Source organism: Heloderma suspectum, chromosome 6 (assembly GCF_057233095.1).
Source record: "Heloderma suspectum isolate Gila_16-S chromosome 6, 16-S_ref, whole genome shotgun sequence".
Taxonomy (NCBI): Eukaryota; Metazoa; Chordata; class Lepidosauria; order Squamata; family Helodermatidae; genus Heloderma; species Heloderma suspectum.
The window spans coordinates 128,241,682-128,255,355 of record NC_139463.1 but is presented as its reverse complement, the minus strand read 5'-3'; the positions used below and the strand labels follow the sequence as shown (position 1 = coordinate 128,255,355).

The 13,674-nt window shown below is 45.0% G+C and overlaps 1 protein-coding gene across 6 annotated transcripts in view; it reads right to left on the bottom strand.

The window, feature by feature from the left end:
• Positions 1 to 13,674, bottom strand: part of ZCWPW1 (zinc finger CW-type and PWWP domain containing 1) — a 62,655-nt gene that overhangs the window by 18,505 nt on the left and 30,476 nt on the right. For all 6 annotated transcript variants that reach the window (XM_084806836.1, XM_084806834.1, XM_084806832.1 and 3 more), the window contains 3 exons: positions 12,648 to 12,796; positions 12,151 to 12,288; positions 10,076 to 10,192 (listed from right to left, as the gene is read on the bottom strand). In XM_084806836.1, the coding sequence (XP_084662962.1) occupies positions 10,076 to 10,192; positions 12,151 to 12,288; positions 12,648 to 12,796 (404 nt within the window). The remainder of the gene's footprint in view (positions 1 to 10,075; positions 10,193 to 12,150; positions 12,289 to 12,647; positions 12,797 to 13,674) is intronic.

Genomic DNA, 13,674 nt, shown 5'->3' with positions numbered 1-13,674 from the left:
AGGACAAGCCCTGCTGAAAAAGAATCAACACAGCTTCTGCAAAGGTAAGTCCCGTCTCGGTAACCTTTTAGAGTTCTTTGAGAGTGTCAGTAAACATGTAGATAGGGGTGATCTGGTAGACATTGTTTACTTGGACTTCCAAAAGGCTTTTGACAAAGTCCCTCACCAAAGACTCCTGAAAAAACTTAGCAGTCATGGAATAAGAGGAAAGGTCCTCTTATGGATCAGTAAGTGGTTAAAGAACAGAAAGCAGAGTAGGGATAAATGGTAAATTCTCCCAATGGAGGGAAGTAAATAGTGGGGTCCCAGAGGGAACTGTATTAGGACCAATGCTTTTCAACCTGTTCATAAATGATCTGGAATTAGGAGTGAGCAGTGAAGTGGCCAAGTTTGCAGATGACACCAAATTATTTAGGGTGGTTAAAACAAAAAGGGATTGTGAAGAGCTCCAAAAGGATCTCTCCAAAATGGGAGAATGGGCATCTAATGGCAGATGTGGTTCAGTGTAAGCAAGTGTAAAGTGATGCACATTGGGGCAAAAAATCCCAACTTCAAGTATAGCCTGATAGGATCTGAGCTAGCGGTGAAGGACCAGGAAAGAGATCTTGGGGTCATGGTGGACAGCTCAGTGAAGATGTACAGCCACTGTAAAAAAGGCAGACACCATGTTAGGCATAATTAGAAAAGGGATTGAGAATAAAACTGCCAACATTATACTGCCTCTATGCAAATCTATGGTGCAACCACACTTGAAATACTGTGTACGGTTCCAGTCACCACACCTAAAGAAAGATATTGTAGAGCTGGAAAAGGTGCAAAAAAAGGCAACTAAAATGATTAAGGGCCTGGAGCATCTGCCCTATGAGAGAAGGTTACAAAAGCTGGGATTGTTTAGCTTGGAAAAAAGGAGGCTGAGGGGAGACATGAGAGAAGTCTACAAAATTATGCATGGTGTGGAGAATGTGGTTAGGGAGCCATTTTTCTCCCTCTCTCAAAATACTATAACCCAGTGGGGTAATCGTATGAAGCTGATTGGTGGGAGATTCAGGACAGATAAAAGGAAGGCCTTCTTCACAAAGCGCATAGTTAAACTAGGGAATTCGCTACCGCAGGAAATACTGATGGCCACCAGTTTGGATGGCTTGAAAAGGAGGTTAGACAAATTCCTGAAGGAAAAGGCTATCAACGGCTACTAGTCCTGATGGCTATGTGCTACCTCCAGTACCAGAGGCAGTGACCCTATGCTGGGGAACATGGGTGGGAGGGTGCTGGTGCGCTCATGCCTTGCTTGTGGGTTCCTGATTGACAGCTGGTTGGCCACTGTGTGAACAGAATGCTGGACTAGATGGACCCTTGGTCTGATCCAACATAGAATCATAGAATAGTAGGGTTGGAAGGGGCCCATAAGACAATCGAGTCCAACCTCCTGCTCAATGCAGGAATCTAAGTCAAAGCATCCCTGACAGATGGCTGCCCAGCTTCATCTTGAATGCCTCCAATGTGGGAGAGCCTACCACCTCCCTAGGTAATTGGTTCCATTGTCGTATTGCTCTAACGATCAAGAAGCTTTTCCTGATGTTCAGCTGGAATCTGGCTTCCTGTCACTTGAGTCCATTATTCCGTGTCCTGCACTCTGGGATGATCAAGAAGAGATCCTGGCCTTCTTCTCTGTGACAATCTTTCAAGTGCTTGAAGAGTGCTATCCTATCTCCCCTCAGTCTTCTCTTCTCAAGGCTAAACATGCCCAGTTCTTTCAGTCTCTCTTCATAGGGCTTTGTTTCCAGTCCCCTGATCATCTTGGTTGCCCTCCTCTGAACCCTCTGCAGTTTGTCTGCATCCTTCGTAAAGTGTGGTGCCCAGAACTGGACACAGTACTCCAGCTGAGGCCTAACCAGTGCTGAGTAGAGGGGAACTAGTACTTCCCGGGCATTTGGAAGCTATGCTTCTATGAATGCAGCCCAAAAGAGCATTTGCCTTTTTTGCAGCCACATCACATTGTTGGCTCATATTCAGCTTGTGATCGACAACAATTCCAAGATCCTTCTCGATTGTAGTGTGGTTGAGCCACGTATCCCCCATCTTGTAACTGTGCATTTGGTTTCTTTTTCCTAGGTGCAGAACTTGGCATTTATCCCTATTCAATGTCATTCTGTTGTTTTCTGCCCAGCGATTCAGTCTATCCAGATCACTTTGAATTTTGTTTCTGTCTTCCAAAGTATTAGCTATCCCGCTCAATTTTGTGTCATCTGCAAATTTGATCAGCATTCCCTGCACCTCCTCCTCCAAGTTATTCATAAAAATGTTGAAGAGCACTGGGCCCAGGACTGAGCCCTGCGGTACCCCACTCGTTACCTCTCCCCAGTTTGAGAAGGTCCCATTGATAAGCACTCTTTGAGTCCGATTCTGTAGCCAACTGTGGATCCACCGGATTGTTGTTTCATCTAGCCCACTTTGAGCTAGTTTGCTCATCAGGAGATCATGGGGCACTTTGTCGAAAGCTTTGCTGAAGTCGAGGTATATGATGTCTACAGCATTCCCATGGTCTACAAGGGAGGTTACTTGATCAAAAAATGAGATCAGATTTGTCTGGCAGGACTTGTTTTTGACAAATCCATGTTGGCTTCGAGTAATCACGGCATTGTTGTCCAGGGGCTTCCAGGTGGATTCCTTTATCATCTGCTCCAGAATTCTCCCAGGGATTGATGTCAGACTGACTGGTCTGTAGTTCCCACGTTCCTCCTTTTTACCCTTTTTGAAGATAGGGACAACGTTAGCCCTCCTCCAGTCATCTGGCACTTCCCCCGTCCTCCATGATTTCTCAAAGAGAATAGACAGCGGTTCTGAGAGTTCTTCTGCCAGTTCCTTTATTACTCTAGGATGTAGTTCATCTGGCCCTGGAGATTTGAACTCATTCAAAGGAATTAGGTGTTCCTTGACCATATGACTATCAATCTCAAGCTGCAGTCCTGCCCCTTCAGCCTGTACTTTGCCTTTGCCAGGGGGGTCATAGACCCTCTTTTGGGAGAAGACTGAGCCAAAGTAGGAATTGAGCACCTCTGCCTTTTCTTTGTCATCTGTTATCGTTTTGCCATCCTTATTTAATAGCGGAACCACCATTTCTTTCCTCTGCCTTTTACTATGCACGTAGCTGAAGAAAGCCTTTTTGTTGTTTTTAGCATCCCTTGCTAACCTCAGCTCATTCTCAGCTTTAGCCTTCCTGATGCCATCCCTGCAATTCTGTGCTATCTGCCTGTACTCTTCCTTTGTTACTTGGCCTTCTTTCCACTTCCAATATGTGTCCTTTTTTGTTTTCAGGTCATCCCTAAGCTTTTTGTGAAGCCACATTGGCTTCTTCTGTTGTCTTCCACCTTTTCTTCTTGTTGGAATTGCTTGTGATCGTGCCTTGAGAATTTCCTTTTTTAAAAGCTCCCACCTATCTTGGACTCCTTTTCTCGTTAGCGTCGCTTGCCATGGGACCTTACTGATCATTGTTCTGAGTTTATTAAAATCAGCTTTCCTAAAATCCAGGGTACGCATTTGACTACACTCAGCTTTTGCTTCCCTTAGAACCAAGAACTCAAGTACAACATGGTCACTTTCCCCCAGAGTTCCTGTAACAGCTACTTTCTCCACTAAGTCATCTCTGTTGGTTAGGATCAAGTCAAGGATAGCCGATCCTCTAGTTCCTTCCTCTACTTTCTGTAGGAGGAAGTTATCCGCCACACAAGTCAGGCATTTCCTGGAGGGGCCATGTTTTGCAGAATTTGTCTCCCAACAAATATCGGGGAAATTGAAGTCCCCCATTACTACTACATCATGCTTCTTTAAAACATTGGCTATTTGCTTTTCAAAGGTTTCATCCTTGTCTTCTCCTTGATTGGGTGGCTGGTAGTAGACTCCGACCACCAGGTTCCTTTTATTCTTTGCTCCATTTATTTCAACCCAGACGCTCTCGATGGGGCTACCAAGCTCCTCCTCCTGGATTTCTGTGCAGAGATATGTATTTTTCACATACAGTGCAACCCCACCTCCCTTTCTGTTTCTCCTGTTCTTTTTGAACAAGTTATCTCCTTCAATTGCGGTATTCCAGTCATGAGAGTCATCCCACCAAGTCTCAGTTATACCTATCAACATTTCCCTCTTGTATTAAGAGTTCAAGTTCGTTCTGTTTGTTTCCCATACTCTGGGCATTAGTATATAGACATCGAAGACCATGTCCTTCATAGTCTGGCTTTCTTCCTACATGTGTCTGAAGACTATTATTGGGCGCTATCAGAGCTGTTCTCTCCGTTGCAGTGCATGCGCCTACGTCCATTGTTACCCCCAACATTACATCTCCCTTCCCCGTAGGATTCAGTTTAAAGTCCTCCTGATGAAGTTCTTCTTGCTGTGGCCAAACACATTCTTCCCATCCTTTGTGAGGTGCAACCCATCCCTAGCCAACAGCCCATCTTTCAGGAAATATAGCCCGTGGTCCCAGAATCCAAATCTCTCTCGTCAGCACCACCTTCGTAGCCAGTCATTCACCCGGAGTATTTTTCGTTCCCTTTCTATCCCTCTTCTAACTACTGGAAGGATGGATGAGAAAACAATCTGGGCCCCAAAGTTCTTGAGTTTCCTTCCCAAAGCTTCAAAGTCTGACGTGATCTCTTCGTAGCTCCGCTGGGCAGTATCATTTGTTCCCACATGGATGAGAAGAAAGGGATACCTGTCAGTGGGCTTTATGAGTGCAGGCAACCTTTCAGTCACGTCTCTAATCTGTCCTCCTGGGAGACAACATACCTGGCGAGTCCACGGGTCTTTGCAACATACTTGGGTCTCGATCCCATGCAGCAAGGAGTCTCCCACTACTACCAGTCTTCTTCTTCTTGTAGGCCTGGGTTTCATCGCCTCTGTTTGACTGACCTTCAGCCTCTTGCTCACTCTCATGCAGGTTTCCCTGTGATTCTTCCTCTGCAGACTGCCCTCCAGTCTCATCCGCAAGTACCTGGAATCCGTTCCACAGCTCCACTGCTTCCACTGGTGCAGAGTGGCGTCTAGTTCTTCTTCTCCTAACTGTCACCCTTTTCCAAGGAGTATCCTCTACTCCATTTTTCTTCACCTCAGCATTTCCCACTGCCTCATCTTGCTGTTGCTCTTCAAGCTTCTGGTCTTCCCTTTGCTGCTATAGTTCCCCCATTCTGTCCAAGAACTCTTTGTGTTCTCTTATTCCCCGGAGGGTCGACAGTCGCCGCTCCAGTCCACTTACTTTTTCTTCCAGCAGCGTGATCAACTTGCACTTGTTGCAGGTGTAGGCCATGTTGTTCTCAGGCAAGAAAACAAACATTGCACACACCTTGCAGGTCACCACCACTGGAGAGTCTTGTCCTTCCATAGCCTCTTTTCCCTTTTTGTGTCTAGCTTTGTGATTGTTCTAGACTAGCCTGTGCCTGCTCCTCTACTCAGTAGAGGTTAAAAGCAGAGTCCCACTCTTAGCCTCTGTCTCCTTTGTCTCTTCAACCACTGCAACTCCCCTGGCCAACTCCTGTTTGCTCCCCCTGTTTGCTCGCTCTGTTCGCTCGCTCTCTGGTAGCTTTCCTGCTTCTGTAGTCCCTGGATCAGCTTGCTCTGCTCTGCTCTGCTCAGCTGGGAGGCGGGAAACAGACTGAAGCTTCCCGCCCAGTCAGCTGCTGGGAATACTCAGGCCAAACCCCTCCAATTCAGTTGGAGCTCTCAGAAGCACCTGGTGAGCTCACAGCCAATCAGAGGGATAAAGGGCAGCCCCCTGGGCTTCCTGCAGCCCACTTACCTCTTAGCTTCTGTCTCCTTTGTCTCCTTTGTCTCTTCAACCACTGCAACTCCCCTGGCCAACTCCTGTTTGCTCCCCCTGTTTGCTCGCTCTCTGGGAGCTTGCCTGCTTCTGTAGTCCCTGGACCAGCTGGAACAGCTTGCTCTGCTCTGCTCTGCTCTGCTCAGCTGGGAGGTGGGAAACAGACTCCCAGCTGAAGAACAGACATGAAGAACAGACATGGTTCTTCTTATGTTCTTATTTAGTTGTGAGGCTTAGGTTTTGCTATTTTATATTTTTCTTCTGTTTTTTCCTGGACTAATTTTTCCATCTGAATTTTCCTGGATCTTATATATTGGATTCCAGATCTATCTTCCTCAGCCTTTACATGAGTCCCCAGTAACCTGCCTCTTGGACCACTGCCTGGATAGGTAGATATAATTTTCCTTTCCACTCCCCACCTGCTTTCCTTAGTCTTAGCTGAACAGGTATTCAGCTGAGAACATAATACACTTTAACTAACGTGATATGACGTAACATGATAAAGGACAAAGAAGGCAGGGACCTAACAGAAGCAGATGAGATTAAGAAGAGGTGGCAAGAATACACAGAAGAACTATACAGGAAAGATCTTAATGTCCCTGATAGCCATGATAGTGCGGTCACTGAACTTGAGCCGGACATTCTAGAGAGTGAAGTCAAGTGGGCCTTAGGAAGCATTACTAACAAAAAGCTGGCAGAGATGACAGCATTCCAGCTGAGCTATTTAAGATCCTAAAAGATGATGCTGTTAAAGTGCTGCACTCAATATGCCAACAAATTTGGAACACTCAACAATGGCCACAAGACTGGAAAAAGTCCATTTACATTCCAATTCCAAAGAAGGGCAATGCCAAAGAGCGTTCATACTACCGTACAATTGCGCTCATTTCACATGCCAGCAAGGTGATGCTCAAAATCCTACAAGCTAGGCTTCAGCAGCATGTGAACCGAGAACTACCGGAAGTACAAGCTGGGGTTCGAAGAGGCAGAGGAACTAGAGATCAAATCGCCAACATTCGCTGGATCATGGAGAAAGCAAGAGAATTCCAGAAAAACATCTATTTCTGCTTCATTGACTACGCTAAAGCCTTTGATTGTGTGGATCACAACAAACTGTGGCAAATTCTTAAAGAGATGGGAGTACCAGACCACCTTACCTGTCTCCTGAGAAACCTGTACGAGGGCCAAGAAGCAACAGTGAGAACCGGACATGGAACAACCGATTGGTTCAAAATTGGGAAAGGAGTACGACAAGGCTGTATATTGTCGCCCTGCTTATTTAATTTATATGCAGAGTACATCATGAGAAATGCCGGGTTGGATGAATCACAGGTCGGAATTAAGATTGCCGGGAGAATTATCAACAACCTCAGATACGCAGACAATACCACCCTAATGGCAGAAAGTGAAGAGGATCTAAAGAGCCTCTTGTTGAGGGTGAAAGTGGAGAGTGCAAAAGCTGGTTTGAAACTCAACATTAAAAAAACGAAGATCATGGCATCTGGCCCCATCACTTCCTGGCATATAGAAGGGGAAGAAATGGAAGCAGTGACAGATGTTATTTTCTTGGGCTCCAAGATCACCGCAGACAGTGACTGTAGCCATGAAATTAAAAGTCGCTTGCTCCTTGGGAGGAAAGCTATGGCAAACCTAGACAGCATAGTAAGAAGCAGAGACATCATCTTACCGACAAAAGTTCGTATAATCAAAGCTATGGTTTTCCTAGTAGCAACATATGGCTGTGAGCGCTGGACTATAAGGAAGGCTGAGCGCCGAAGAATCGATGCTTTCGAACTATGATACTGGAGAAGACTCTTACGAGTCCCCTGGACTGCAAGGAGGTCAGATCAGTCCATCCTAAAGGAAATCAACCCTGACTGCTCATTGGAAGGACAGATACTGAAGCTGAAGCTCATATATTTTGGCCACCTAATGCGAAGAGAAAACTCCCTGGAAAAGACCCTGATGCTGGGAAAGATTGAAGGCAAAAGGAGAAGGGGACGGCAGAGAATGAGATGGCTAGATAGCATCACCGATGCAATGAATATGGACTTGAGCACACTCCAGGAGACAGCACAGGACAGGAAGGCCTGGCGTGCTATGGTCCATGGGGTCATGAAGAGTTGGACACGACTGAACGACAACAACAATAATTAAAACTGTTGCTAGTTTTTTTTGTTATAATTTCTGCATGAAAATTGAATGTTGGACTTATCATAATAAGTCCATTTTCTACAGTGGATGGAGGATATCCAAGAGTAGGTTGTTCTTCTCACTTGAGGAAGACCTATTTGAGGATACCCATCTCCACTGTAGGAAAAGGTTATATTACCCGATGTTTTAATACAGCTTAGTTATATTTCATTGTCCTGGTATAGTAAGAGTTAAATGCTACTTTATTTTGTGCTTTTTAATTATAGTGTGTAATAGCTGCTCCATCTTGTGCTATTTTTCCATGTAATCACATTTTATTTTTACCTGTATACATTGTTCTTTGTATTCCACCACTATCACCACCACCATGTTTAATTTATGTATAATACTCTTTTGTTTTCTCTGACTGTTTGTGTATCAGTCTTTCACCTCAAAAGCCTGGATTTATTCCCTACCTATCTGCTGTAAATTCTAAAAAAATGTTTATGATTGATTTCACATAAAAGCTGTCTCTAGTCCTTCCCAGTCCAACCACCTAGCTCTCTGGAGTGATTAAGGAACAGGTTTTTCATAGAATCATAGAATGTAAGGTTGGAAGGGGCCCATAAGACAATCGAGTTCAATCTCCTGCTCAATGCAGGAATCTAAGTCAAAGCATCCCTGACAGATGGCTGTCCAGCCTCGTCTTGAATGCCTCCAGTGTGGGAGAGCCCACCACCTCCCTAGGTAATTGGTTCCATTGTCGTATTGCTCTAACGATCAGGAAGCTTTTCCTGATGTTCAGCTGGAATCTGGCTTCCTGTCACTTGAGTCCATTATTCCGTGTCCTGCACTCTGGGATGATTGAGAAGAGATCCTGGCCTTCCTCTCTGTGACAACCTTTCAGGTACTTGAAGAGCGCTATCCTATCTCCCCTCAGTCTTCTCTTCTCAAGGCTAAACATGCCCAGTTCTTTCAGTCTCTCCTCATAGGGTTTTATTTCCAGCCTCTTGATCATCTCCCTTGCCCTCCTCTGAGCCCTCTCCAGTTTGTCTGCATCCTTCTTAAAGTGTAGTGCCCAGAACTGGACACAGTACTCCAGATGAGGCCTAACCAGTGCTGAGTAGAGGGGAACTAGGTGTGATTTGGAAGCTATACTTCTATTAATGCAGCCCAAAATAGCATTTGCTTTTTTTGCAGCCACATCACATTGTCAGCTCATATTCAGCTTGTGATCCACAACAATTCCAAGATCCTTCTCACTTGGAAACTGGTAAACTTGTAAACTGGGCAGGCTAAACATGCCCAGTTCTTTCAGTCTCTCTTCATAGGGCTTTGTTTCCAGTCCCCTGATCATCTTTGTTGCCCTCCTCTGAACCCTCTCCAGTTTGTCTGCATCCTTCGTAAAGTGTGGTGCCCAGAACTGGACACAGTACTCCAGCTGAGGCCTAACCAGTGCTGAGTAGAGGGGAACTAGTACTTCCCGGGCATTTGGAAGCTATGCTTCTATGAATGCAGCCCAAAAGAGCATTTGCCTTTTTTGCAGCCACATCACATTGTTGGCTCATATTCAGCTTGTGATCGACAACAATTCCAAGATCCTTCTCGATTGTAGTGTGGTTGAGCCACGTATCCCCCATCTTGTAACTGTGCATTTGGTTTCTTTTTCCTAGGTGCAGAACTTGGCATTTATCCCTATTCAATGTCATTCTGTTGTTTTCACCCCCGCGCTCCAGACTATCAAGATCACTTTGAATTCTGTTTCTGTCTTCCAGGGTATTAGCTATCCCACCCAATTTTGTGTCATCTGTGAATTTGAACAGAATTCCCTGAACCTCTCCATCCAAGTCATTAATGAAAATGTTGAACAGCACTGTTTCATCTAGCCCACTTTGAGCTAGTTTGCACTGTTTCATCTAGCCCACCCCCCGCGGACGGCAAGGTAAGGGATTTGTACATCCCTACCCTAAACCGGGGCCTATTTTCATGCTCTACTACTACTAACCTATGTTTCTAAGTCAGTTACCCTGATCTGGGTCTATAGACAATCTTCCGGTTTAATTGAGGGTAGGAGAGGCCACGAAATGTGTCAACCCATGTAGCAAAAAGCCTCACCTCTGCCTTCTGTTTTACCTGTGTTCTGGCTACAGGACCAGTCCTCGGGCAGAATGGAGGGGTCTATGTCACTGCTGAGCTGCCTCCATTTCTCACAGGTTGGATAAGAGCACTGAACCCAAGCCATGCACCAGCCTAGGACAATAACAGGAAAAACATGCGGTAGTAGATGGAGTATTCTTGGAGCTGCACAAGTGAGTGATTGTCTCAGTGGTGGTGCCCCATTTATGGAATTCCCTCCCTAGAGAGGCTCAACCTCATGCCAACATTGTCACCTTTTTGATGCCAGGCAAAGACGTTTTGTATATTTCCCCAGGCTTCAGAATAAATTGTAATGTATTATTTTTAATATGTTTACATTTTACTTGTATTTTATCTCACTTTTGTAAACTGCCTTGGAAGCTCTGCTGATAGGTGGTATAGAAACCTTTTAAATGAATAAAATCTTGCATCTGTGGCATAGATGAGCATCACTCATTGTCTAAGTGTGCAGTTTCTTCAAGTTCAAACATGAATTGTAGTCTTGAAATTAAGGGCTACTGTGTGAAGATGTACTCTAATAATCTTCTCTGATCCTGAGGGGAGGATACTGTTCGAAGAGACTCCACAGACATACCTGAGAAAGACTGAGCTTGTAGGACCCTTTAACTGTGGATCCATCTATTGCTGTTCCTTGGGGCTTCAAGAACTCAAATGGCTCAGGGACTTTGAAATGTGGGATTCTCCAGAAATACCCAGGACAGCCACGGAAGAGAAAGTGGCAGAACATTACTTGTGGTCACATACAGCTCCTGTCTAAAACCACTCCAATATATCAGCAGTGATCTGAAGGCCATCCTAGACAAGGGCACTTCCCTCTCACAGACCTTGGGTGATAGGCCTATCTTTGCTTACAGACAGCCCCCTGATCTAAAACAGCTACTCACTAGCAACAACAGGCCACATAACAGGGACACAAATACAGGGAGCAGACCCTGCAAGATCTAGATCCCAACTCTGTCTCCATATCCGCTCAGGTACCACTATTATTGGGCATCAGCCATAACAACAGGGGCTCATTCACTTGTTCATTGTCCAATGTGATGCCCACCAAAAATATGATTGCCCACCAAAAATGGACAAAATAGGACAAAAATAATAATAACAATCCTACATCCACAGTAGGGCTAGATGTTACGCAAGACAAAGGTGAGGGGAAGAGGAGAGAAAGCTCGTATTATGTTAAAGCCACAATATAGCAAACGGCAAACTTTGTGGCTTGAACATCATGACAGCTTTCATCCAGCCTGATGAATGGTTCTGAAGAACTTGAAAGCTTACTCACTGTTTTGTAACATTTTGATCCTAATAAAGGTATTGCCCTACTGTAGTTTTTGGATTTTTTCTCCTATTGACCAACATAATAAACAAAACATCTCTGCTTTTTCCTGTACATAGGACAAACAGCCCTTACACAAGAATAGATGGACATAAATCTGGCATCCAAAATGGCAATGCTCAGGAATCAGTGGGAGAACAACTGAATCTCCCAGGACACTCTGCTGTTAACCTAATGTCATTATTCAATAAAAAGTAATTCAAAGGGAGACTTGAAGATGAAGTTTCTGAATTAGAACTTATCAGTAAGTTTGAGTTTGTTTAGACCTGAATTGAGACAATGATTTCCTCTCTCACTACAGTTCTTACCTTAACATAGTAAAACTAGGACATTATTGCCATCAGACTAAGTCAGCCTTGCCCAATCTGGTGCCCTTCAGATGTGTTGGGCTACAACACCCATTGACCATTCTGGGTGGGGATCATAAGAGTTGCAGTTAAACAGATCTGGAGGACTCCAGGTTGGAGAAGGCTGCATTAGGTATTATTTATTTATTTATTAAATTTATTAATCGCCCATCTGGCTGGTCACCCACCCACTCTAAGAGTCCAGGACTTCCCCCCCATGGACTTTCTTACAAAACCACAGCAGTGCTGCCCACTGAATATCCCAAGCTTGTCTGACTGAAGTTGTTTAAGGCTTTTGATCCCCAACCTATTTGTCCACCTTCCCTGAAACCCTTTGGAACAGCAGGGAGGGCTTAGCTCATTGCTACCACTTCCTCCGTTTGCCTTCTCCTCCTCCTGCATTTCCTCTTGGTCAATGACGACTCGGGCGCTGCCTTGAACTTTTTTCTTGGGCACTCCTTTCCGGTTTTCCTTACGCCCTCCATTGTCTGCTTCTAGTTTCTCATCTGCCAGGAGACAAAGAAAAACAAGTCTTTTGTGCATATGTGTGTGTGTGTTTGCCTCTTTATAAAAACATCAGGAAAGCGTTGGGGTGGCGACAGCAGAGCTGGTGGCTGGAGGAGGAAACTAAGAGCTGTCTAGCAGACAACAGCAGTGACTTGTTTTGGAACTTTGGAAAGAATGTGGATATCCACTCTGTCCCATACAGCTCTGGCAGCCCCTCCTGCTAGACTGTGCTGTCACTTCCCTTGCTGTACTTCCCACCACGTCTGGTGAATGGTGCTGCACTCCTGCACAGCACCTTTTGTTGAACAGAGGTTTGTCCCAGTGTATTTTTCTCGAAGTTTACATGCAAAAGACTTACTCTTCTCCTTTCTGTCCTTATTCACAGAAACTTTGCTGTGTTCCTTTGTTCTGAAAAAATACTCCTTCTGTTCTGCTTCTAAAAGCATCATTTCACTTTTCCTTCTAGAGGCACCATCATCTGCAGCTGGAGTTGCCCCCAAGGTCTCTCTGAGAAAAACAGCACATGCACACAATTGAGGTCCACTTCAGTAGGGTGGAATGTTGAAAGTTAGTCTTCTTGGGGCAATTAAAACAAGCCACACTTGAGATGCTTTCAGAGAACTAATCTCTATGAAACTGGGGAGGGTAGAGCTTATTCCTGAGCACATCTGAACACCCAGGTCCATTCCTCAGTATTTCCTCTTAAAGAAGCATAGATAACCGGTGCAATCTCCTCTTCCATAGAAAAGTGTTCCTATAAACTAAAGGCTCCCCTGAACTTCCCATCACTCGTAAGAACATAAGAACACCCAAAGAAAAGGAGTGGAAAACAGTAAGGTACCTTCATTCTGCCCCAGCCAAGGAGCCAGCTACACATTACGCACAAAGGAAATGCAGAAAGCCTCAATGTCGCTCATTTTTAAGAAAAGCAGCTGGGAGGGGTGTGTGTGTGTGTGTGTGTGTGTGAGACTTACCTTTTCCTTGCCACTATTCCTCTGCTCCAATTGCCTTCCATACAGCTTTTCCCTCCCCCACAGATTTCAAAAGGCACATTTACTCTCATTTTGAAACTTGCATATGGAGGGGAAAATACCCAGAGGCATGACTTGGAACAGAGAAATGATGGGGTCCAGAAATAATTAAGCACCCCCTTCCCTCTGCCACCTCTTAGTAAATATGTCCCCATTGCAGAAATGAACAGACCTTCATGGGAAGAGAGAGAATTTCATGGCCTTAACACCTTGTTCCACCCCCAGTTTCCAGTTAACAAAACAACAAGACAAGGGTTCCCTCCCTGTTGCAAAAAAACCCTAGTTTTTAGAACAGCCTTCACCAAACTGGTGCCTTCCACATATGTTGGACTACAGCTCTCAGCATTCCCAGCC